The sequence below is a fragment of the Cannabis sativa genome, chromosome 3 (genome assembly GCF_029168945.1).
Source record: "Cannabis sativa cultivar Pink pepper isolate KNU-18-1 chromosome 3, ASM2916894v1, whole genome shotgun sequence".
NCBI lineage: Eukaryota > Viridiplantae > Streptophyta > Magnoliopsida > Rosales > Cannabaceae > Cannabis > Cannabis sativa.
Window position 1 is genome coordinate 54,328,985 of NC_083603.1, and position 24,187 is coordinate 54,353,171.

Sequence of the window (24,187 nt, forward strand, 5' to 3'; positions counted from 1 at the left end):
AAAACAGATGTAGACCGTCGTCTCTGCTTTCATCCATGGACCATAAGCAGGAATTGCTTTTCCTTTAAGTGGATAAGCATAAGAAGTAGCTCTAACACAATTTTTTATCATGACCAATGTAACCACAGTTCCAACATAACTTTGGGAGTTTGTAGTAACAAAACGGTATCCATTCTTTTCTCCCTCATTTAATATCCAGATAGAACCCCCAATGTTAATCGGTGATATGTCACAAGTTCTACTTGAAATTTCAGAAAGGCACGCCTAATGATTAGGGTTGCCAATGTGGGTCACGACACGACGACACAACTCGAAAATGACACGAAATAAATGGGTTTGGGTGACACGTTTAATAATCATGTCGTGTTTGTGATTGAGTGTCTAACACATTTAATAATCGTGTCGTGTTCGTGTTTAAGTTTTTGACATGTTTAATAATTATGTCCTGTTCGTGTTTACCTTAATTGTGTCGTCTCATAGTCGTGTCAACACATGTAGTAATCATGTAGTGTCATAATCGTGTTCACACGATAATACGAATTAATATTCATATATTTTATAAAAAATTCAAAAATTTTGTATTTATAATGATACTCGTGTCATAATCGTGTTATTGTGTCGTGTCGTGTTCGTATCATGTGACCTACTAATTAATCGTGTCATGTTCGTGTTTGAAGTTTTGAAACGTTTAATAAACGTATCGTGTTCGTGTTTGCGGTTTTGACACATTAAACGTGTAAGGTTCGTGTTTATCTTAATCGTATCGTATCATAAATGTGTCGACATGAATACGACACAATAACACAAATTGCCAATAATACTAATGATGGTTCTTTGGTTAGCCATGTCTAAACCTTTATATTCCCCTACTTTGGCTACAACTATTGGAGTGTTAACCCAGTTATGGTAAGGCATAGGAAGGCCCATGGCTTGAACCCAAAAAATACATTTTCTCATATCAACATTGTGTCAAGCACCATCTTCAGGCCATTCATGGATGATCAAGAGCTTCCCATTCATGACCCAAGGACGATTGTCGAGAACAGTGACACAATCTTCTTTCAAGTCAAAGAAAATACCCTATAAACCAGACCTCATAGTTTTAAACCGCCAGTTTCCCTTAAGCTTACCAGTCGACTTCCAAATCTGGACTGGAATGTCCTTCAATCTTGACCTGGAGACTCCTTTCCATTCGAAGAAGTTGGCCAAAACCCCAATCCGAGTAAGTTCTGCATCAAGCTCAAAATTCGGTTCCAATTCAAGAGTCATAGACTCAAAGAAACTCATCATAGTTTTCAATAACATTCTCATAGCCAATACCATTTTGAGAAATGGTCTCATTAATTTCATTATCCCCTCCTGGAACTTGGGAGACATTAATATCGTTACCATGCCTCCTGATCCCTGTCCATAGCAATAAATTCCCGATCACGTGTATTCTCACTGGAATCTTCATAGCGACAATCATAACCACTGCAAGTAGAAAAAGCAATCAATACCTTTAGGAATCCCACCTACTTCCACTAAACGGAACACAAGCAAAGCAAGCGTAGCAGAACAAAAGGCGGTAGACCAAATCTAGATAAAACTAAAAAAAACTACCAGAAATTTATAAAAGACTTAAAAATGACTCAGACACAGGGCATGACCACTGAAAAAGGAAAATGTACTAGCAATTAACTAGAAAACATAAGGTCAAATTGGAACTCGAGCCCTCTCACTTGAGAGAAAATTTTATTAAAAGTGACTTAGCATGTCAAATTTCTTTAGAATTTATATGTATGTACTCATCATTATTCAAAAATATCAAACTAGGCCAAGATATTTCTATTTAAAATTGATCTTCACAACACCTTGAGTGATACATATATAGTGATAATTCAACTATGTTTCACAATTCAACTATCTAATAATACACAAAAATCTAAGCTGCCTTACATTTTTTTTTCTTTTTCTTTTTCAAAACTGATTTAAAGAAATAACTATAAATTTTTTCTCATCCGAATTGAAAACAAAAAGATATTTATATTGAAAACGATAATGATCTAAATATGGACAAATTATTTATTAGGGAAAGGTAGTAATTAATGGCTCCCCTCTCTTGCCTCTCTACTTTTCATTATTTCATCTATTTGCTTCATTTAGGCATATACTTCTTGTGGTAATTATAGGCATAGTGTTTATTTTTGAAGTTTCAACCTAATTAATAAATAACACCCCAGAAGAGAAGTACACGCATTAACCAAAAAGTAAAAATAGAGAAAATTAATTGAAAATTAATCATGAGATTAGAGAAGTACTTTAGGGTTGAATTGTTGATAATTGTATTATTTGCAATATTATTTCCAAATTACACAAGGGCTAACATAAAAGATTTCGATGAGGTATGGCAACAACGAGCTATACAAGCCAGGAAGAATGCCCATAAGGCCTACCACCCCGATCCTCATAAAGTCACTCAAGATTTTAATTATCACGTTCATAAGTATATTACTTTAATCTCTTCTACTCATTTCTCTCAACATTATATCATACCACTATAAATCTTTAGTATACTTATTTTCTCAAAATATATGCATATATCATTGTGATGAATCGATGATGATAAAAATTATTTTTTGTTTTATTAGTTTCTCTGATTTTCTCACTTTTCTCTTCCAACTTGTTTATTTTTTTTAATAAATTGCTTATTTAAATAATGTTACGTTATGATTAAAATTGTAATGTTTTTTAATGAAATATAAAAAATTTGGGGCAAACTTAAAAAAAAAAAAGAAAAATTAGTGATGTATTTTGAAAAATATTGATTGTATTTCTTTTTTTTTTTCTGAATAAAATGACAGTGGTATTATTTTTAAAAAAAAATAAATAAAAATAAAATGATAGTAGTATCATTATTTGTCTTTTTTTTTTTTTTGAAAAAAAGGGGCATAGAGGATGATGACGTGGACAGTAACAAAACAAACAGTAGAAGAAACCTGAAAAGCCAAAAAAGTGGATGTACGGCCACAAACCCAATCGACCGTTGTTGGAGATGTGACAAGGACTGGTTCAAGCACCGGAAGAGACTCGCCAATTGTGCCCTAGGTTTCGCCCGTGGAACCACCGGCGGCAAGCACGGCAAGATCTACGTCGTCACCGACCCCTCTGACAATGACCTCGTCAACCCCAAGCCTGGAACGCTCCGCTATGCTGTCATCCAGCCGGAGCCACTCTGGATCATCTTCGCCCACGACATGATCATTCGCCTCGCCGAGGAGCTCATCGTGAGTAGCCATAAGACCATCGATGGCCGTGGAGCTAGGGTTCATATAAGTAATGGTGGTCAAATCACACTTCAGTTTGTGGAAAATGTGATAATTCATGGCTTGCACATTCATGATATCAAGGCTGGGAATGGAGGGCTGATTAGGGATTCGACGGAGCATTATGGATTCAGAACGCGTAGCGATGGGGATGCAATCTCGATCTATGGATCTACGCGGGTTTGGATCGATCATATTTCGATGTCCAATTGTCAAGACGGCCTCATTGACGTGATCATGGCGTCCACGGCTGTCACCATCTCAAATTGTCACCTAACTCATCATAATGAGGTACCAATAATAATTGTCGATTCAAGTTTCTCGTTATGGAAAGTTAGTCAAAACCAAGTCTTGCGTGGTTTTTCATGTCTAAACTCTAAAGTGTTGAGTTTGACTTTCTAATTTACTTTTGCCAACTTTAAGGGGATAAAGCAATAATATGCATAATAATGCAAATGCAGGTGATGTTGTTTGGTGCAAGTGATGGGTATTCGGAGGATCAAGTCATGCAAGTAACTGTGGCATTCAACCATTTCGGTCAGGGATTGGTCCAGAGAATGCCCAGATGCAGATGGGGTTTCATCCATGTAGTTAACAATGATTATACACATTGGCTCATGTATGCCGTTGGTGGTAGCCAACATCCTACCATCATAAGCCAAGGCAACCGTTTCATCGCTCCTCAAGACATAAATTGCAAAGAGGTATTACACTTGAACAACTGTCTATAATATTGATTTCCAAAGTGCGAGCACAATATCACTCACTAAAATAGAATACAGCCCTATTGAGAATAGAGAATAGAACTCCCATTATGGTGGACATAACAATTATGTCATTCGTTACAGTGAATTACACGCAGACCTATTCAGAGATAGAAAAATGCATCAAAAATTGAAAATAATCACATCATTCTATTTTATTTTAATTTTAATTTTCTTGGACACATCTACACAAACAATTTTCAGATGTTAGTCAAATTGTCACACAACAGCAGATCATTTAGCTGTCCTTGTTACTAGAGTAGAATTTGTAAATCTGCATGATAAATTTAATATTGTTCTTCATTTTGGGATGATTTCAGGTGACAAAGAGGGATTATGCACCTGAGAGTGTCTGGAAGACATGGAATTGGAGGTCAGAGGGTGATCTCATGATGAATGGAGCATTCTTTGTTGAATCTGGTAGTACAGTTAAAAATGTGCCTAATAAAGACGTGATCAATGCAAAGCCTGGGACATTTGTGACGAGGCTTACTCGCTTTGCAGGTGCTCTTAATTGTGTTAAAAATAAGCCATGTTAGTTTGTACACATGTAATAATATTGTATATAGATTTGTGAAGCTCAGACCGAGCCCTGTGGTTAGAAACAGAGGCTTTAGTAGAGACGAGCAGAAAGTAAAAAAAAACAACAGTAGACTTTCACAAAATTGTATATTAAGCTTCTGATTGTATTAGCTGATGTTACATTATAAAATTCTTGTCGAAATCCTTGATGAGTACATATGACCTTGTATTTTCTAATGACAACAATGTTGTTGAGTTTACTAGAGCCATTATATTTCTCTATACATCTTTTAACATAAAAATTTCATTTTCTTTGAATTTATCTATGTTGAATCGTAACTTAAGAAATGATACTAAATTTGGGAGAGTCTGGAATGTTGTCCACCCGAGACTGAAACCTGAGCTAGTTAACAGGAATATTCAAAACAAGTAGCTAAGCTTATGAATCTTCACTAATAACAGACTGCAAATCAAGCTCACCAGCATAATATTTGCCAAGTTTATGGTAGGAAATTGCAATACCCAGATTGTCACTACCCCAACAACTCCCAAAGGCAGAAACACAAGGTCAAAAATCACCTTTCCCTCTTGTGCGGAGCAAGAGTACCCTCCCTCAAAACACTGTCGTTTAGAGCAGTATAGAACTAATATTTTTGTTGCAGCAAACCCTAGCAACACTTTCTTTTATTTCTTCCTAACCCTAGCAGCCAAAACCTTCTTCTCCTCTTCTTCTCCAAGCTCTTATCTTGAGCTTCCAAAAACCCCCACAGATGCTCCTTCTTCAAGCTCCGAACCTGCAACAGCCAAATACAAAACCAGAAAACAAAAGGAAAAACTAGCAGCAACAAAGATCTAAAACCGATCTTTGTTGATTTAGAGAAAGAAGAGAAAAGATAAATCCCAATGGAAATCAACCAAGAGATCACACAAGATTGATATCGGAGTTCCCCCTAAATCACGAGGTACGTCTCCGTCAAGCGACCCTCTAAGTACCTTGATTCTCCACTATAAATGTCAAACTCGGGTTACAAAATTTTGGAGATCCTAGCTACAAAGACAAAAGGTAATCTCTATTGCTCTCTCATGTCTTTATTTTCTTATTTGATTTTTCTCAGACTAATGTCCTATTATTTAAATAAGCTAGAAATTTGAAAATTAGTTGAATATTTAAATTTTAATTGAGATATTTTAGAATTTTATTAGATTTAATAATTTTTAAATATTTTTTAACTACTTAATTTGAATTCAAATTAAGATAAATTTTTACTAATATTTTATTTATTAAAATAGAAATATCTTAACCAATTTTCCATATCTTGTTACATGTTTGTTTATTTAATTATTTAATTCAAAAAAATTTAATAAACCTATTATTTATTTAGTTTAAATTGCTATGATTAACTTGTTCATAGATCCTATAATTTAAATTAATCATAGTCAATAGTCAATAGATCAAATAAATAATTTATAAGAGGTAATTTTGTAATTTTCTTTCATGATAAACCTAGTAACATGATAGGGCCCATTCAAATCAATTATCTATGTGAGCTTATATGTTTGCCATTGGGCTTAGATGCATATAGGAAGCCTATTTTTTTTATATATATTTAAATAGACTAGGTTGCTAAAATAAAATAACCAATTTTATAGTTTTATTTAGTATCAATTAGTATTGGGCTTATTCAATTAATAACAATTATTTAATTAAAAGTTAAAGTATGGTTACCCTAATAGAAATTAGAGGCAGAAGACTTGGGCTCTTATTCGGTCTCTTAAAGATGATTATTTGCTTCCTTAGTGTAATATTGGTGACTTAAACAATGTTGCTTCTCGGGAGGATAAGAAGGGAGGTAATCCCTACCCGAATTAGTTGGTTGATGGCTTCACTCAAACTTTGGTTAATTTTCAACTTCATGATTTTTCTCTCTTAGACTATCATTACACCTGAGGAAGGGTGAAAGATAATTGGCTTCATTTGTTTAATTCTACCAAGTTGTTTCATTTACAAGTCATTGTCTCAAACTATTTTCCTATTATTTTAAACCTGACTACCATTAATTTAGCACCCAAAGTTCAATATTTTAGATTCAAAAATGTTTAGCTTTGTGAGCCTCTTTGTTTACAAGTTGTTCGAGATAGTTGGGTTCTATGTGAAAATCAAGTAGTCATGGGTAAATTAAAATTTTTTGGGGAGAATTTGATGGTTTAGGGTCATGATTATACGAAATTTTTTTAAGATCGAATTGGCAAATGCAAAAAAAGAAATTAAAAGGCTGAAACAACTTAGAGACCCCATTTCTATCTGTCAGTATGAAGAAGCTGAGAAGAAGTTGGCTGAATTTTTTGTTGAAAAGAAGGTTTTTTCTCGTCGACGCTCTAAGAAATTGTGGCTCTGAGAAGGCGACTAAAACAGTAAGTTTTTTCATGAAAAAGCTACTTCTCGTAAGAAAAATAATACAATTCAAAAGCTTCAAGATTCTTTGGATGTTTAGGTTAATCGGGACTCGAGCTTATTTAAGGTGGTGACCAATTATTTCTTTGATATTTTTACTTTAAGTAGCCAGCTGTGGATTGTATTAGCCCTTCAGTTTCTTTGCAAAAGAATTTCGAATTAACTGCTCCTATTCCTAATGAAGAAGTCAAGAAGGCATTTGTCCATATGCACCCAGAAAAATCTCCTGGTCTAGATGGAATGAAACCTGGCTTTTTATTAGAAGTGCTGGGATATTGCGAGCAAGGAGGCTAAATAATTCTTTGCATCTTCATATGTGCCTTGTGGGCTGAATAATACCAATGTTGTGTAGATTCCAAAACAAAAAAAAAATAGTGTCCTAATATGGGAGATTTGAGGCCAATATCTCTTTGTAATGTCTTATATAAGATCATTTATAAAGTGATTGCAAATAGGCTGAAAATCGTTCTCCTTCAAGTTATTTCAGATAACCAAATTGATTTTATCCCACGATGATTGATTTCATATAATATCATGATTTCCTTTTGATGTTATGCATTACCTAAAGAGGAAGCGACAAGGTAAAAAGGGTCTCATGGCTTTAAAAATGGATTTAAGTAAGGCCTATGATCGTATTGAGTGGAGTTTTCTCCGTGCTATGATGTTGAATATGGGTTTTACTCAGCGTTTGGTTGATCTCATCTTAGCTACAATTTCTTCAGTTCAATATATAGTTGTTCGTGATGGTCGAGCTTTGGGTCCAATTATTCCTCAACGAGGCATTAGGCAAGGGGATCCAATTTCCTTTTTATCTATTTCTTATTTGTATTGAAGGACTATCTTATTTAATTAAGAAATTTGAGCTGAATGGAGATCTTAAATGATATAAAGTGGTTAATGGAGCACCTATTATTTCTCACATGCTATTCGTTGATGATAGCTACAGTTATTATTGGGCTAATGAGTGTGAAGCTTCCAATATTATTCGTTTACTAGGTTTGTTCGAGGTTGCCTCTGGTCAAAAGGTTAATTATGGGATGTCTTCCATATTTTTTTTAGTTCTAATACTCTGGAGGATGCTCGACACAGAGTCTAGGAGGACAATAACAGTTTTTATCTTGGCCTTCTCTGTATTATGGGCTAAAAGAAGATTGCTATTTTGAGTTTCTTAAAGGATAAAATGCAAAAAAGAATCTTAGTTGGGAGGGGAGATTTTTGTCTAAGGCGGGAAAGGAGCTACTTCTAAAGACTGTGGCCCAAGCTCCTCCTAATTATGTGATGTTGGTTTTTATTTTACATTTGGACACTTGTGGTGGTTGGAGAGAATGATGGCAAAATACTAGTGGAAATCCAAGTCCTCTAGTTGTCGTGGGTTAGCTGGATGAGTTGGAATCGGCTTTGTCAACATAAGAACAATGGTGGCCTTGGGTTTTGAAGTCTTACTATAACCATGCTTTATTAGGAAAGCAAGGTTGGCGCTTGTTGTTGTCTGAAAATTCCATGATTGGTCGTGTTTACAAAGAAAGGTGTTATCTCTGTGGTTCGTTTTTGTTCGCTAAACTTGGGAATAATCTAAATTTTGTTTGGTGAAGCATTTATGAGTCATGAGATATGATTAAAGCAGATGCAAAAGTGAGTATTAGAGCTGGAAGTTCTGTTAATATCATTGGTGATCCTTGACTTCCCCATGAAACTAATCTTTTTATTACAATTTGATCACCCAAGGTTGATTAATTTTACAGTGCAGATCTTGATAAAGGTGGGGAGGAGGGAGTGGGATGAGGAGGTTGTGCAGGACCTTTTTGTTGCTCGTGATTGTAATCTGATTCTCGAAATCCCAATTGATACTGTTGATATGGATCGTTGGTTCTAGTCTAAGGAAAATTTGGGTTTCTATCCAGTCAAAAGTGCATACCATTTCTTACAGCATAAAAAAAACATGTCTAGAAGAGTATTTTAATTTCTACCGCCACCTTTGGAAGCTAAAGATTCTTCCTAAGATTCAACACTTTCTTTGGAAAGCTTTAACAAGGTGTTTACCAACTCGTGTTAAGCTTTTTCAGAAACATGTACCTGTCGAAACCAGTTGTTTGTTTTTTCATGATGCTAATGAGACTATTTCACATGTGTTGGTGAACTGTCCTTTTGCCATCTCATGTTGCAATCTTACTGGTTTAGATAGTAGGCATATGAATTCGGTGGAGTTTGATGTATGGTTTAAGGGTGTTGTTGAGAGAGGTAACTCTACTCTCATGGAGGAGGCTGCTGTTACTACTTGGTCCATTTGGAAGGCTCGAAATGACCTCTTATGGGACTTTAAGAGCATGTTTGGTATTATTTTCTATTTTTTGTTTTCAAAAAAGCATTTTTAGAAATGAGAACAAAAAATTATTTTTGAATTTTTCAAAACACAAATCGTGTTTGGTTAGTATTTTCAAATAATAATTTTCTGTTTTTAAAATCAAAAAACAATTTTTCAGTTATGATGCCAAACATGCACTAAGGTTTGTTCGGCTACAACTGTTGCTTTTTCAGCAAAAGTATTTTGGATCAATGAAAATTTGCTCGTGAGAAATGTTTTGAACCACTTTTAGTTTCGTCTGGCATTGTTACAAGTGAAGAGGTGGGTTAAACCAGTAAATGGAATGATCAAAATCAATGTTGATGGAACAGTGTTTGCAAAAGAGTGTGCCTATGATGGAGGTATCATTGCCCGTGGAGCTGATGGTAACATTATTGAAGCTTTTGCAGTGTTTCGTCTAGGGGAAGTTCAACCTATGATAGCAAAAATCATAGGTATTAAGGAAGCTTTAAGTTGGATTAAAAAGAAGAATCGGAGTGTTATCCTGATTGAAACCGATAGTCTCATTGCAACTCAAGCGCTTTCTAGACATGCTTTCTACTTTTGGTTTACTTGTGACTGATTGCAAACAATTGTTAAGTTCTTTTAATGTTCGTATTTGTTTTGTTCCGTAATCTGCAAACGAAGTTACACATTATCCTCTTGTTCTTTGTTAGGTTGTTGGTTTACTGTAAAGAATCTCCTGGCATTGTTAAAGGAAATTGTAATAGCTGATTTAACTATTTCAATAAAGTTTTCTTTTCTCTTCGTTAAAAAAAAAAAAAAAAGTTAGCTGACAAATAGTGCATGCGCAACAAGAGCAAAGCTCAGCTCTAGGCGCTTTTGACGATCCTGTTTTATGTGCTCCACTAAATTAAATAATTGGAAACCAAGTAGTAATTTAAATTTAAAAATTAATTACTCCTTAAACAAGTAGAAAAATAACAGAGTATCATAGACAGAACAAACATAATCGACTCTTCTTTTTTTGATCTGAACATAATCCACTCTTAAAAGTACTAATCTTAATTAAACTCTCCAACTTTCTCAAATATGCTTGGATTCAACTGTTTCATGTAAATCCTTTACAAAACCCACTCAACTTGCCATTATTTCACTAAAGGATGATCATGAAAGAAGAAATCAGTGTTTTTTTTATAATATATATAACTGTTTCTACAAAATGAGCTAATATACAAGTGTAAGGGATTGAACCAGCTTGTTTCAAGAGCTAATCCGCAACTACAAACAGCTACATCAACCTGTATAAAAGAATGGAAACAAAAATATGGAACAACATTTCATTTGAAGAAAACAAATTTGGACCTTCCCACAAACTATGCATACTCCTCCAAATCAAGCCCTTTCCTCTGCTGCCTTCTGGAAAAAACAGCTTTAAATGATTCGTGTTCGGCTCGAAGCTGCTCTTGAAATACACTCTGCTGCTTTGGTTCACCACTACTCTTTCTTGGCTTGAAGCAGTCTTCAGATAAAGGATTGGATTTCTGCAAAACCAATTAATAATGGGAATATGAGAATAATTTCGAAAAAAATAAAGCCTAGACATCTGGTGTCATTCATACAAATTATTAGAAGCCATTCAAAGTGAATTTCAACCAAATAATGCTATTGTTACATTTGAGATGGATACAAGACAGAAATTTGGACACAAAACCGTACAAATAATAATAAGTGTTTAGATGGTAAAGCAACTAACCAAATTGTATCCAGCTCCAGGTCCAATTATTAAGGACAAGGTATTTGATTTCTTTGTTGCACTTAATGAAAACCCAGAGTAGCCACTCTGCAAGAATGAAGAGCGCAAGGTTAACAGATGTGATCACAAAACAGAACTTGATGTCTGTGGTTACATTTATGTTTTGTGTGTTGAGAAAGAGGAAAAAGACCATGACAGCTTGAAAAAGAAATATCTACGATGATCAATATTCATTTAGATACCGAAAAGACATTTCAGGAACAATTCTAAGCATCTCAAAAATCATGTTTAGGGTGAATAGTCATAATTCCTGTTATCACTAAATGCTTTAGAAGTGAGAGAGGGCAACATATACCAGTATCCTCGAACATTGGCAAAGTGTTGTATACGTACCTGGTCACCCCAGCGTACAGATTTTGCTTCCTTACCATAAGCTTGAATTAGACCAGATAGAGCATTTAATTTACCCTTATTGGTTTCAGTTTGTTCAGTATCATCTTCATCTAATTCATTAGACCATTTACTCCTACCTAGGTCTTTCACTTCAGTCGCATTCTCTACTTCAACATGGCAGCTCTTCCCATCTTTTGAAGAATCTAACGATCAAAAATGTGAGATACAGCTTTTAAAATTGAAGGTACATATATAAAGAACACTCAGATCACAAAATGCACTAAAAAAGCACGGAAAAGATACTTCAAAAAGTTTAAAACTAGATAATCAAACTGTTTTCCTCCATCCCGAAAGAAATTACCAGAAAATTATGAAAATTAATTAAAAATGTATTAAAATACAACTGATTGAACTTTTAAAGTTGTGATATGCCAATTATTTGTGTAGCCAAAAAGATAATATGATCACACATCATGCTTCCATAATCGAACAATGTAAATGTTCATATGTAAAAGACAAACCCAAGCATACCATCAAATGCATTATCTCCAATAGAAGATGCTACGATGGAGTCAGTATTTTGTCCTTGCAATCCAGATGGGATATCATCAGTATCTTCATCATCCATGGCCATGTCCACCTGGCAGATATGACACCCATAACTAAATCAAATTATCAACAAGTAAAAAAAATACAACTCCCAGTGTTCTATGACTTGTAGAAATGGAAGAAATGTTAGGCACTATTTTTTTTTTCATCTTAAATATGTTAAGCACTAAATTTTTATTATTTTACTTTATCTTAAATATGCTAAGCACTAAATTTTTATTATTTTACTTACTTGTTTTGATATGAATAAGAGTAACAATGAATTACTCGAAGTTGTGCATAATGAGATTGTATGATAGAAGCATTTGTATCTACTATAACATCAAAATGTGCCATTTCTATTTTTAGCTTGCGTCAAACATAATATTACATCCTAACACGATATAGAACATGATCATCCAAGATTTAGAAGCTCAAGCATAAGAAAAATGAACACTTGTTAATTACCTCTTGAATTCCACTCTTTTTCAGATCATCTCCATTAACAAGTGACTGTAACAGCAAAAATAACACGTTAAAACCCAAGCACGCATATAAATACATCAGAAGAAAAGCTAAAATTTCTTTGTATATTGCGTTCACACTCCTAATATTAATGTCTTCTTTACCTTGACATCTAGTCGCAAGTGAAATGATGGAGCTTCTTCCCATTGTTGAGACATTTTTTGTATGTCATCTAGAGTAAAACCATGCACATTTCTAGCTGCGCAGCCCTGAAATAAATAATATCAATATTACTCTTCAGTTGTGGTAACTTTCATTAGCTGGTTATATTCAATGTCATTGTACTAAAATTTAGAAGACATCTGATTTCAAAAATTAAAAGACATCTCAGACACTTGAAAAGCTAATCCTATATTACTCCAGCACACCTTTTACATATTCATCCCCACCACCACCCCCGTTCCCCCGACAAAAAAAAAAAGAGCCACAAGTCTTTCATCATTCACCAGAGCGCAAATAACATTGAAAGAAAAAATCCAGCACTATTCATACTTAGTCATAGAGAATAAACTCACCGCAGGATCCTTATATGAAGCTTCTAATACATATACTTCATAACCCGTACTCTGATAAAAAGCAAGTCACACCAATCAGCAAAGCAACTAAAAGATAGTAAAACCAGATTTAACTAGTCTGATGAATAACCATCATTAAAAGAAAAGACACGTGTATCCGCATTAAAAAAGAACTGAACAATATACAATTGTATTAAAGTAAAGAAAACATTTATCGAAATGCAGATTGTATCTGCAATATTAATTTCCCCCGAAGACAGAAATCTCTGCATCTCCAACTTCCTCCACCAATCTCATGATTAAACCAAACACCTACCCCAGCAAGATATAAAAATCTACTTTGTATATGAGAATACTTGAATGAAATAGATCTAAAGAGCAACAGATAGTAAACTAAGTATTACAAAGTTAAGATATTGAAATGCAGCAAGTAAGATATGTGTTTGATTAGCGAAAGGAAACACCTATAAGCAATCAGATTTAAAAACTAATAATAATAGTCTTGTAGAAATGGTGAAGCAGAGTAACAAATACCACAATGTAACCAGTGATTATATACAATGTCTTCACTCATTACTTAGCAATAAAAACAATCCATATCATTCTCCATAAAAAATCAAAATGATTACAAAGAGAAGCTTTAAGTATGCAATGCAAGAAAAACAAAATTAAACAACATTAAGAAATATCCAGCTCAGTCATCAAGTTACTCAATAGCTACCAAAAAAACAGCTAAATAAGGAAGATCTTTCATACTGAAAAACATAAAATTAATAAGCAACTCTCTCAAATTTTGACAGCAATTATAATACAAGACAGCTCATGAGCCATGGCAGCTAATTGAATTATAACCTAGCACCACATTCAGTCTCATAACCGATTGAACTTAAACCACACTGTACATTTTGCCTTTGAAGACTGCTCTCATAAGGGTTTCTTACAGCATCCATCAGAAACTCTAAAAAAATGTTTTTAGCTTTGACAAGCACAATCATATTCATATAACATATCGCATGTGAGAAGACATGGTGGCTACATTTTACACAAAAAAAGAATGTGCATTTCAAAGAGATTTAAGTTGGCACTCCAGAACGCATGGCAGTTGTTGGGGAGAAGGAAGAATTGAATTTATACCTTTGCAGTTGCCCAAAACTGAGCAAAATCAGCTACCCGCAGATTGCGGTCATCCACTAAGAAGACGAAGCACAAATACCAGGAAGAAAAGGATCAATTGCCGAACAAAACTGCATCTGTGGTTAGATAAAAGTGCTTGGGCACTGCCCTACTTAATTTATAATCAAACTAGATCATTTTTCTAACTGAGCCCTGGCAAGCCAACATAGCCACAATAACCTTTATTTACCGGATCTTCTTTTATTTTAATTAGAAAAGAAATTGTTTACATGGACAACTGATTACTTTAGTTTCTTAGCCTAAGCAATAACAGAGGTAGATTTAGGATTCAAGTATGCAACCATCTTTCCAAGGACATAAATATCTCCAAGTTAGAGCCACCGCCAGCAAAACAATGAGATATTGGACATCAGAAGTCACACACTCTCTCAACATCATTAGACCAATCAAATCAGCAAATCAAATACCAAAAATAAAAACAAACAAATTGCAGGTAGTCCCATCAGGGAAATTTTTCAGCAATTTACAAATGGCTACAGTGAAAAAAGAGGTGAGAAAAAAAAAAGTTCAAAGAGAACATTTTCATTTTTGAAATGATAATTAAAATATCTAAATATTCGTACCAATAATGAAGGTGAAATCTCCCTCCTCCAGAGTTTTCTTAAATGCTTTCAGCATGCTAGACCGATAAGCCTGCGAGGAAGACAAAATAGTACTGACTTGACAAAAATAAAATATAAAATGAAGTGTACAAAAAAAATCCACACCTGGTTATCCTTCAAAATCTCAAATCAAAAACGTAAAATCTTACAGACAAACAGAACTTAGGAGACGTTTGGTTGGGAGGAATGAAAATATAGGAATACGAATGGAATAAAATTTAAAATGCATAAAAAAAATTGATAAAAAAATAGTTAAATTTTTTTTCTTGTTACATTGGAATGATCATTCCTTTCTTTTTAAAATGGAATAGCCATTCCACCAAAATAGTGGAAAGAGCATTCCATTGGAATGCCATTCCAATACTTTAAAATGCAACCACACAAAGGAATGGAATGAAAATTGTTTCCTTTCCATTCTATTCCATTTCATTACCTCCAACCAAACGCCACCTTATTTGATAAAACAGCCAATATATTAATTTTTTGAACATTTTTAGTTTGCAATACAATTACCCCTTCCATTTCAGGTTCGTAGCAATATTCCATCACTATCTTTTTGACTGGTTTCTTGCCTCTGACAGAGCCGGAAGATTTCGAAGCATCACTCTCCTCAACCTTTAGAATGTTACAAGATAATTATTCAAATCAGCTGAACAAGCATTATAACCAAAGGAACATGAAAAGTTGAGAGGACTGCCAAAATATATATATATATATATATATATACACATACAAAAATATAAGGAGGATATCATGAAGAAGAAACAGAAATGACAATAATAGAACCTTTTCAACTTCAGTCATGAAATAATCATCCATTGAGTGAATTCGTGGAGCAGCACCACCATTTTCTACCTCTACATCACGCAACATCTTTGCTAAGTAGCTCTTACCACTGCCTGGTTGTGAAAAGGTTATAAAAAAATTATCTTAACATCCATAAAGTCGTTTGAGAAAGAAAAAACACTCAAACTCCAGCAAGCATAAACTGGATTGATAGTGATAAGTAGAAAGAAACAAATGAGTAAAGAACTAAATAAATGTATGATCATTTAAAAAAAAAAAATTAAATATAAATCTCCATTCAAACCCCAAAAAGATGAGACAAAATTGGTACCAGGAAGTCCTCGAAGAATTATCACAAAATGATCAGGACGGGTAGCTCGGTGTGGCTTCTTAAATAATTGAGAAGCATCAACAACAACTGGTTTGCTAGAAGATGAATGTTTCAGCAAAAAAGATCGGTCCTCTCCCCCAAACTGCTTTGGCATTGTCCCGTGGATGACTTGTGATTCCTAGAAAATTCAAACACTATTAATTGCGTACTCAAAAAACTGAACGGCTACGAGAGTGCAAGGTAAACCTTTTTTGTAATTAAAAAAGAAGAAAATGACTAAAGAAGTCATACCTGCGTTGAAAAGCCAGTATTAGTATGCAAGTATGGCCTGTTGTGGAAATAAGATTGTGGCAATGATTTGGTTTCAGGAATTGGTGGACAAGGTAAAGCTGCCATTGCTGATGAACTAACGGGAAATAAAGAAGAGGGTCTTTGTGGGTGCGAAGAATAAACTCTCAACTCTGAAGACGCCGGTACTGGAGGGTGGTCCATCGGAAGAGGAGGTGGTGGAGAAAGAGGCAAGGGAGGCTGTCCACCAAAAAATTGAGGGCCTTGCAAATGGCCCATTTCACCACCAGGGCGTGGGAAATATCTGGGTTCGTTCACATTCTGATGCTGCGATCCATATCCATGGTGGTGTTGTGGCTGGTGATAATTGTTATTAGAATTACTTGTATAAGGATATGGAGGTTCATTTCCAAGACTCTCAGCTCGGCCATTCTCCATTAAAACATGCGACCTCCGATCCTCACCGGGCCCAAACCTTGAAACAGGCGATCCACCCGATACGCCGCCATGATCACGAATCATCTTCAATCTCCGCTCATCGACCAATGGAGAATTTGGATTTAAGTCCCCGGAACCAAAATCATCAACCCTAGGCCTCTTACGATTCCTATCACCCTCAACCCCGGGGTACTCAGACGGTTGTGGCGCGAATTGTCCGTAAGGCCCCGGATGGCCGAATCCTCCACCATGAGCATTAGGGTTTCCCATAGCATTAACAGGATGTGGTGGTCGATAGGGGTCGAAAGCAGGCCTGTAGTGAGCGTGATCGGAGTGAAAGGGGAAGGAAGGAGGTGGTGGGCAAAAAGGGAAGTGAGAGTATGAGCAGGTAGGACAGATGGTGGTGTTACCTTGGATTGGAGGAGGTCTGGGAGGGGGACGCCATTGCTGGGGATGTTGATGATGGTGTTGATACTCCATTGATTTGTGTTGGTGGCGTGGAAGAAAATAGCAATGGAGAAAAGATTAGGGCTTTGTATGAATGGATTGAATGATTCAGTCAGTCATCACTCATAGAAAGAAAGAACAAGAAGAATCAGATACTACAAGGAGGGGCGTTTGGTGTTTGGTACGGTGTGTTCAAAATAATTTAATTATAGGGAATATTATGAAGGAGAATATGATTCTTTATATATTAAAAGTGCCTATGTAACGGCAATTCTTGGTTTAACAGAATATTCTTTACAAATAAAAGAATATTCTGTTAAATTTAACCCCAAAAAAATCAATGTTAAATTTAACCCAAAAAAATCGTATCGTCCCTACCGCACGAGAGAGTCTTCTGTCTCTCTACAAACCCCCAAACCCCAACAAACACAAGCTAAACCTTCTCAATCCCTCTCTTTCGCGACCCAGAAATGGCCGCCACAGCCTCCTCCTCATAAACCCATTCACCTTGTTCCTCCTCTTCTTTCGCAGATTCTTTCTCTTTGGGTTTTGTTTTTGTCGGAGAGTTTGATTTGGGAATCCGATCTTTTTCTTCATCGATCTTCAGTACCGGTTGTTTGGGGGTTTCTTTTCGGGTGAAAGTTAGGGTTTTAGGGTTTGGTTTTACTGCAATCTTACCGGACCAGAAAAAACTCGAACTATAGATACAAGCCCTGTCGTAAAAATTTGATCTTTTTATTGTTTAGGTTAAACTTCCTTAGGCTTGGATTGTCGTGGGTCAGCTAGAAATTTTCCGAGCAAATCACATGATTATTAGATTCATAGAAGAAAATCTTGGATGGGATGATATTCAACTATATTAATTACTGCAATTTTGATTTTTTTTTTGAAACAAACTGCAATTTTTATTTGGTTATAGAAGATTTCTACATTTGATTTACTTTGAATTTAAATGTTCCTGGTTTTTAGGATTCAGACTGTATTAACTAATAACATGTGAGTTATTGAATAGACTTAAATATTTTCTATGGTTTCAGATTGTTCACTGCATGGAACTCTTAGGACTACAATGACAGCCAACAATGGACTTGTTGGAGGAGTGGAAATTCTTGTTTCCAATCTCGGCGATCTTCGGAGTCTCCGTCGCTTCTCTGGAGCCCTTCCACTAAACCCATTTTCTTCCATTACCTGGATGAGCTATTTGAACAAAAGGGTGAGGTTGCCAAATTTGTGTCAGATGAACTTGAGAAGGTATGGTGAAAACTCTTCTTTGGTATTTTTGTAAAACTTCAAATACATTTTGTGTAATTACTTTTATCTTCTTTTGACTTATGATTTTAACTTATGATTTTGATATGTTTATATATCTATCTTTGGAATGTAGTAAGTGCACTTAGAATTGTATGGTGTTCATTACTGATCTGCAAGTGCAAATGTTTATGGTTGAATCTAATTCAGTACTATTTTTCAATTTGTGTGCTATAGACTTTTTAATTTATTTTTTTATTTTGTTGAACAGGCTATATTAAAGATAATCAAGCATTGCAAGGAGTTTAACTCATTCATATTTGTAAGTCAATTTCACTCTTTTAAGCATGTTTAATCTTATGAGCCAAGTGCTTTGGGCCTTTTTTCTGATTTGAGTGTTATTTTTTTGAAACTCACAATAATTTAATTTGGGTTCTGTATAACAATGTTTAAAAAGTATTTCAAAGTTAACATACATAAGCAATCTTGTAAATTTGGGTGCTTTGGGTCTTTTTCCTGATTTGAGTGTTATTATTTGGTATGTCAATATTACTCTTGGTAAATCTGTGTTAATTGAATCATTTTTCCTATTCATTTACAGAGTATACTAAATGCAGCTGAAAATCTTGTGTTCATGATCTAAAAAAAGAATGAAAATGTTAATTGTTTTTTTTTACTTATGGGTGCCAATTTGTTTCTACGAGAACTTACATTTGAGCTAGATTAAATATTGGTTAATGTGTTAGTATTATTATTATTTCTGAGACGGTTTGATAATGAAAAAGCTACGTTCTAAGTGTATTTGGGTTTGTTTCATTTCAGGCATTTAAATGTAAATTTAGTGGCACAATTTAGTATTTGTATAAAAAGTGACATTGTTTGCTGTTTATCTTATTAAACACCACTGTGTTCATTCTTGACAACTGCATATTAGAAATGAGCCTGTTGAAATCTGGGAAGAAAGTTAAATGCTTGGATTTCTTGAATTCTGTATTTTTTTGTGTTTTGGATAAAGAGTTGTTGGGTAAACAAAAAAGAATGAAAATGTTAATTGTTTTTTTTTTAGGTGCCAATTTGTTTCTACGACAACTTACATTTGAGCTAGATTATTATATTGGTTAATGTGTTGTTTTAATGATATCTTTAAGCATTCCTTATATAATTTATCCTTAATTTTAGGGTTTTGTTTATTTGAGTGTCTTGGGAAAAAAGGATTATGGATTATTTGGGGTGATTGGGAGTGGGGTCATTCGATTTTATTCCCTCGATTGGAGTCGACGATTGACGGCATAAAGAACGTTTTGGATTCTCCCAATCGACGATTTTTCTTTTTTTCAGATTCGTGTGTTTGATGATGATGTTGTGGAGAGCTCAGAAGTCACAACAGGTGTTACCAAAAATGTGGTAATTTTTAAGGTTGAAAAATATGGTGCAACAGTTTCAGGAAGTATAAGTTGCATTCTTGTAATTTTTGAAATGATTTCTTTAGTTTAGTTATTAATCTGATGGCTTTTTATGATTGTTAAGCTTGGAGAATCGTTCAATCAATATAGGTGAGTCGTTATGTTTATAGCTCAAGTTTAATAGTTGATTCCCCTCATTAATTGATAATAACAACTTTGTTTGAAATATTTTTTAGGGAATGATTGCTTTCATCATATTTTCTACTAATCTAGGGAGCTTTGATCTTTGCCAAAGTGAGATTCAGGGAAAATTAGTAATGGTATCATTATGTCTACCAACTTTTCATTTTGTATGTTATAGCATGAATACTTCAATTAAGCTGGGTTAAGATTGATTTTGTAGGTTCAAGTCAACATGTGGACACAATAAAAATGAAATGGCAAAGAAATAGATTAGGTATGACTATGCAACTTCCTTGAATATGAATTTGACTTTTGACTTTAGTATGTGTATGGTATAGATGAAAAGTGTAGTTAAATTACTCACATGTCTTTTATTGTGAAAGTCCCAACAAGCATTGTTGGAATATATAGTGAAACCAACCAATGGATGAAAATGCGGAATAATAGTCGAATTTCGTCATTAGCTATGAGACCACGTGCTTCAATGGCTGCACCGAAAATTCAGCCACTGAGTAAATTTGTCTCTAACATCCGAATCATGGTTTGCCTCACCAACTTATCTGTATTCCCTTAGTTCTTGTACTTAACTTAGATTTGTGACGAATATCATATGAATCTTGTTTTGTCATCAATTAGGTAAATGGTTGTACTGGAAAAAGAGGTCAGGCTGTTATTAATGCAGCAGATTCTGCTGGTCTTAACATTGTTCCTGTATCATTTGGCTCTAAAGAATAGTCTGGGACGATTGTGCAAGTTTGTGGGAAAGATATCACGGTGCAAGGCCCTTCTAAAAGAGAAAGCACTCTGGCCTCTCTTTATACTGAGTATCCAAATTTGATTGTTGTGGATTACACTGTGCCTGCAGCAGTCAATGGTATTTTCTCCAATAAAAGCTAACTAGATAAAGATAAATGATATATATTCTGTACTTCTTTTGAAAATTTTGTTTAGTATTTAGTTTAAATTTCAAGAAAGAAAGTGGGTTATTGTGTGAGAATCCATTTAGTTTTCTTTTCCCCCTTTTAGTTTAAATTTTGTTTTTGCTTTTTGTATTAAGGATTCATTTCCCCTAATGGTAATTGTAAAGTATTATATTGTTTAATCTTGTGTAGTAATATGACTTTCGGTGTAATTATACGTGTGGAAAGTGAAGCATTTCAGGTAATTGTTTGCATATTATAAGCCTCTTTTAGTATATTTCTTTTCTTTCTTATTTATGGTACTGTAATACAGTATCTGTGAAAGATGTTGTTAGGATTGTCGAGGGACCTTGCAGAGTGAGATCTCTATATCTTTGGCTTCTTTATCTGCTTGCAAGATTTGGGATGAATTCATGTAATCTGATAATTGTTGTTGTCAGACCAGGGAAAACAAGGTCCAGTTGAACAAATATACAAGGGTGTTCTATTCATCTATCACCGCCACCACCTTGAGCATGCTGGTTTTATTTGTGCCAAGTCTTAGTCTTGTGTTGTTATGGGAGGATCACGTTCAAATGGTTGAGCAAAATGATTAGCAGTTTTGATATGGTACCTCCTGCTTCTGCAATGTTAGTTACTGCTGTAGCTTGTTTGGGATGATTATTATTATGTCAAAAATCCAAACATAAACATGTGGCTTACCATGACACATGTAAACCCATTTAATAAATGCTTAAATGTGTTTTTTAATTGCTATTTAAAATGTTTAGAGTGAGTTATGCTTGTATCATGCTGACATGACACTACCTTTTTACTTAAATGTATCATGTGTCACTTTCGAGTTAAATGTATGTCTCATCATTATTTATGTTCATATTGCATATGTCGAATGTTGGTTTGTCATCTAAATGTGTTCTATCTAAAAAAATTGTGTGACATAATTTCAAAGAGTGAAAGTGTTTGGTAAAGATCAAACATAGAATGTGTAAATGAATGCTTATTCTTGTGGTTGAGAAACTAACAAATTATTATCCATAAATATGACACAATTATGATGATGACTTTAGAATCAGAACTGGGTGTCTTCATTTTTGATGAAGATGGGAAACCTGAAGAGAGAGTTTAGTTAACCTTGGAATGCCTTCCACAGATCCTGCTAAATGTTGGAATGGGGATACAAATCAAACTTTCCGCTATTGGAAGATACGTGACTATGCTCATACTTATCCCTTAAGGATTACAACACCATCTACATGGAGCTGGTGTTACTTCGCTAAAAATAATGTATCATTATTTAAGGAGATATACGTTGGTACATTTTCTGTTGTTGATGGTCAATATGACTTTTCTTCAATTTTCTTTATTTGTTTCAATTGCTTTTTGCTTATTGTACATAATTTTAACCTGTATAACCTTTGACAGAGCATTGGCTTCTTTTTCTATTTGGGAATCCTAAGCTTATTTGTCTAGAACTAAGAAAATTGTTAGTGAAGTCTTAATTTTAGCTAAATGTGTGTACTTGATGTTGATTTCTTCCAGGGTTGTCTTGGCACCCTTGACTCGACAAAGGTCATACAACAATGTCCCTCAGCCACATGCCATTTTGTACTACTCCCAAAGAACCTCCAATGGGGGTCTTCTCATTTCAGAAGCAACTGGAGTTTCTGATACTGCTCAAGGGTAATTCTACTGATCTATTTATTGCAAGTACTTTTATTTAAATTCATGCTTTCTACTCACTTGAAAGTTGTAAAATGTTTGTGTGGTTTTTATTATATATAGGTACCCTGATACACCTTGTATTTAGACAAAAGAGCATGTTGAAGCTTGGAAGCCTCTTGTTGATGGTGTTCACGCTAAAGGTGGTGTCTTTTTCTGTCAGATTTGGCATGTGGGCAGAGTTTCAAATGCAGGTGAGTTTTAACAGCTGCTATAAGATCTTAATATACAATATGATGACCTTATGAATGGAATTGTTGGCCAAATATTAGTATGTACGAAAATATGATTGTATAGACTTGCGACACTGTTGATTGTTAATTACCGAGTATGATATCAATTAGCTGGAATGAGAAATTAAAACGCAGAGTTGTGTTTATTTAGTATACTTGAAATTTGCCTAGAGACTTTGATTTTGTGTTTATTTAATTTTTATGTTGTCTCTTCAGGATCTACAAGAGGTGATTCATAAGAGAAGTACGTAATTGTTAATATTCATTTGTTTGGTCAAAATTAATTTTCACTTGTAACAATTGTTAATTATATGATTTCTAATTAGTTTGGTCTATTAGTTATAAAATTTTGAGAGGTTTACCTATTAAGAAGTGAATTTTTATTTAAGTTTCAGTTCATTTTCAGCTTATCATTACCATGAATTTTGTTATTTTGTTAATTGGTACATAATTAAGTGTTAATATCAATATAAAGGAAAGCATAAACAAGATTATGTGGCAACTCATATGATTCTTTTATCAATTCTTTGCTTCTTAAAATTTCTCATTTAATTATTATTATTTTTTAATTTCTTTCATTATCTTTAATTAATTAAATTTATTTTTTTTTTGGAGAGGGGGAATTAATTTTGATTTAGTGCTAACAAATACTTAACCACATACTCACCAAGACTTAAACATTTTTTCTTCTTTTCAATTAATTTACACTAAGTGTCAACACATATGCTAATTTTTTTATTCATTATTATTTTTTAATAAAAAATATAGTAAAAACTGTTATAAATTTTAAAATTAATTGTTTTCACTTATTACATTATTTTTTATTTAAAGATTAACTTTTTGTAACTTATTTTACCCCTCCATCTTCCTATAATTGATTATTCACCTTTAATGTTTCAGTTTTAACTATTTTCCTTTCTTTAATAAATTCTTCTTATTTTTATTTATGTTGTAGTAATAATAATTAAAAGTTAAAAGATATATAATAAGTTCATTTCAATTATAACTTTACGTAACCACCACCCTTACATATCTCTCTATATGTACCATACAAAATAAAACTTACCATTAAAAAAAAAATGAAAGGTCACAATATTTATGAATAATTTTTATTTTTTTTTTGCATGTGTACACAATTTATAACGAGAGGCTTTTAATTTTACCTTCAAACTATATATATATGTCAATAGTAATTGACTTTGTTCAACTAGCGTTTTTTTTTGTAATAGATTTATTTTTTTTATATATAGATTTTATTATAATAACAAATGTA

At 33.9% G+C, this 24,187-nt stretch overlaps 3 protein-coding genes across 27 annotated transcripts; 2 read left to right on the plus strand and 1 right to left on the minus strand.

Moving 5' to 3' along the window:
• The first annotated feature begins 555 nt into the window (after positions 1-555).
• Positions 556-4,793, plus strand: LOC115710428 (pectate lyase-like). The gene is made up of 4 exons (XM_061112135.1): positions 556-2,485; positions 2,927-3,596; positions 3,767-4,009; positions 4,390-4,793. The coding sequence occupies exons 1-4, from the start codon at positions 2,283-2,285 to the stop codon at positions 4,606-4,608; spliced, it is 1,335 nt and encodes a 444-aa protein (XP_060968118.1). The 5' UTR covers positions 556-2,282; the 3' UTR covers positions 4,609-4,793.
• Positions 4,794-10,509: 5,716 nt separating this feature from the next.
• On the minus strand, positions 10,510-17,388 carry LOC115709098 (uncharacterized). The gene is made up of 13 exons (XM_030637132.2): positions 16,327-17,388; positions 16,036-16,213; positions 15,705-15,817; positions 15,432-15,533; positions 14,880-14,949; positions 14,257-14,312; positions 13,123-13,173; positions 12,712-12,816; positions 12,551-12,595; positions 12,026-12,134; positions 11,495-11,697; positions 11,102-11,188; positions 10,510-10,889 (listed from the first exon to the last, which is right to left on the minus strand). Exons 1-13 carry the CDS (start codon positions 17,239-17,241, stop codon positions 10,722-10,724), a joined length of 2,202 nt encoding a protein of 733 aa, XP_030492992.2. The 5' UTR covers positions 17,242-17,388; the 3' UTR covers positions 10,510-10,721.
• Positions 17,389-17,541: 153 nt separating this feature from the next.
• On the plus strand, positions 17,542-23,287 carry LOC133035815 (4-hydroxy-tetrahydrodipicolinate reductase 1, chloroplastic-like). Of its 25 annotated transcripts, none has more exons than XR_009686915.1 (14): positions 17,544-18,459; positions 18,728-18,778; positions 19,636-20,009; positions 20,096-20,179; positions 20,263-20,316; positions 20,426-20,583; positions 20,679-20,916; positions 21,155-21,203; positions 21,276-21,319; positions 21,408-21,571; positions 22,113-22,274; positions 22,502-22,642; positions 22,745-22,875; positions 23,131-23,287. XR_009686915.1 is itself a non-coding variant. In XM_061112136.1 (6 exons), exons 3-6 carry the CDS (start codon positions 20,099-20,101, stop codon positions 20,775-20,777), a joined length of 405 nt encoding a protein of 134 aa, XP_060968119.1. In that variant the 5' UTR covers positions 17,545-18,459; positions 18,728-18,778; positions 19,636-20,098; the 3' UTR covers positions 20,778-21,147. The 25 variants fall into 25 exon arrangements, 1 of the variants encoding a protein (XP_060968119.1); XR_009686906.1 differs by lacking the exon at positions 21,276-21,319 and having other exon boundaries at positions 17,545-18,459; positions 19,636-19,872; positions 19,984-20,009; positions 21,403-21,571; positions 23,131-23,286; XR_009686907.1 differs by lacking the exon at positions 21,276-21,319 and having other exon boundaries at positions 17,545-18,459; positions 19,636-19,860; positions 19,984-20,009; positions 21,403-21,571; positions 23,131-23,286.
• Positions 23,288-24,187: the final 900 nt, after the last annotated feature.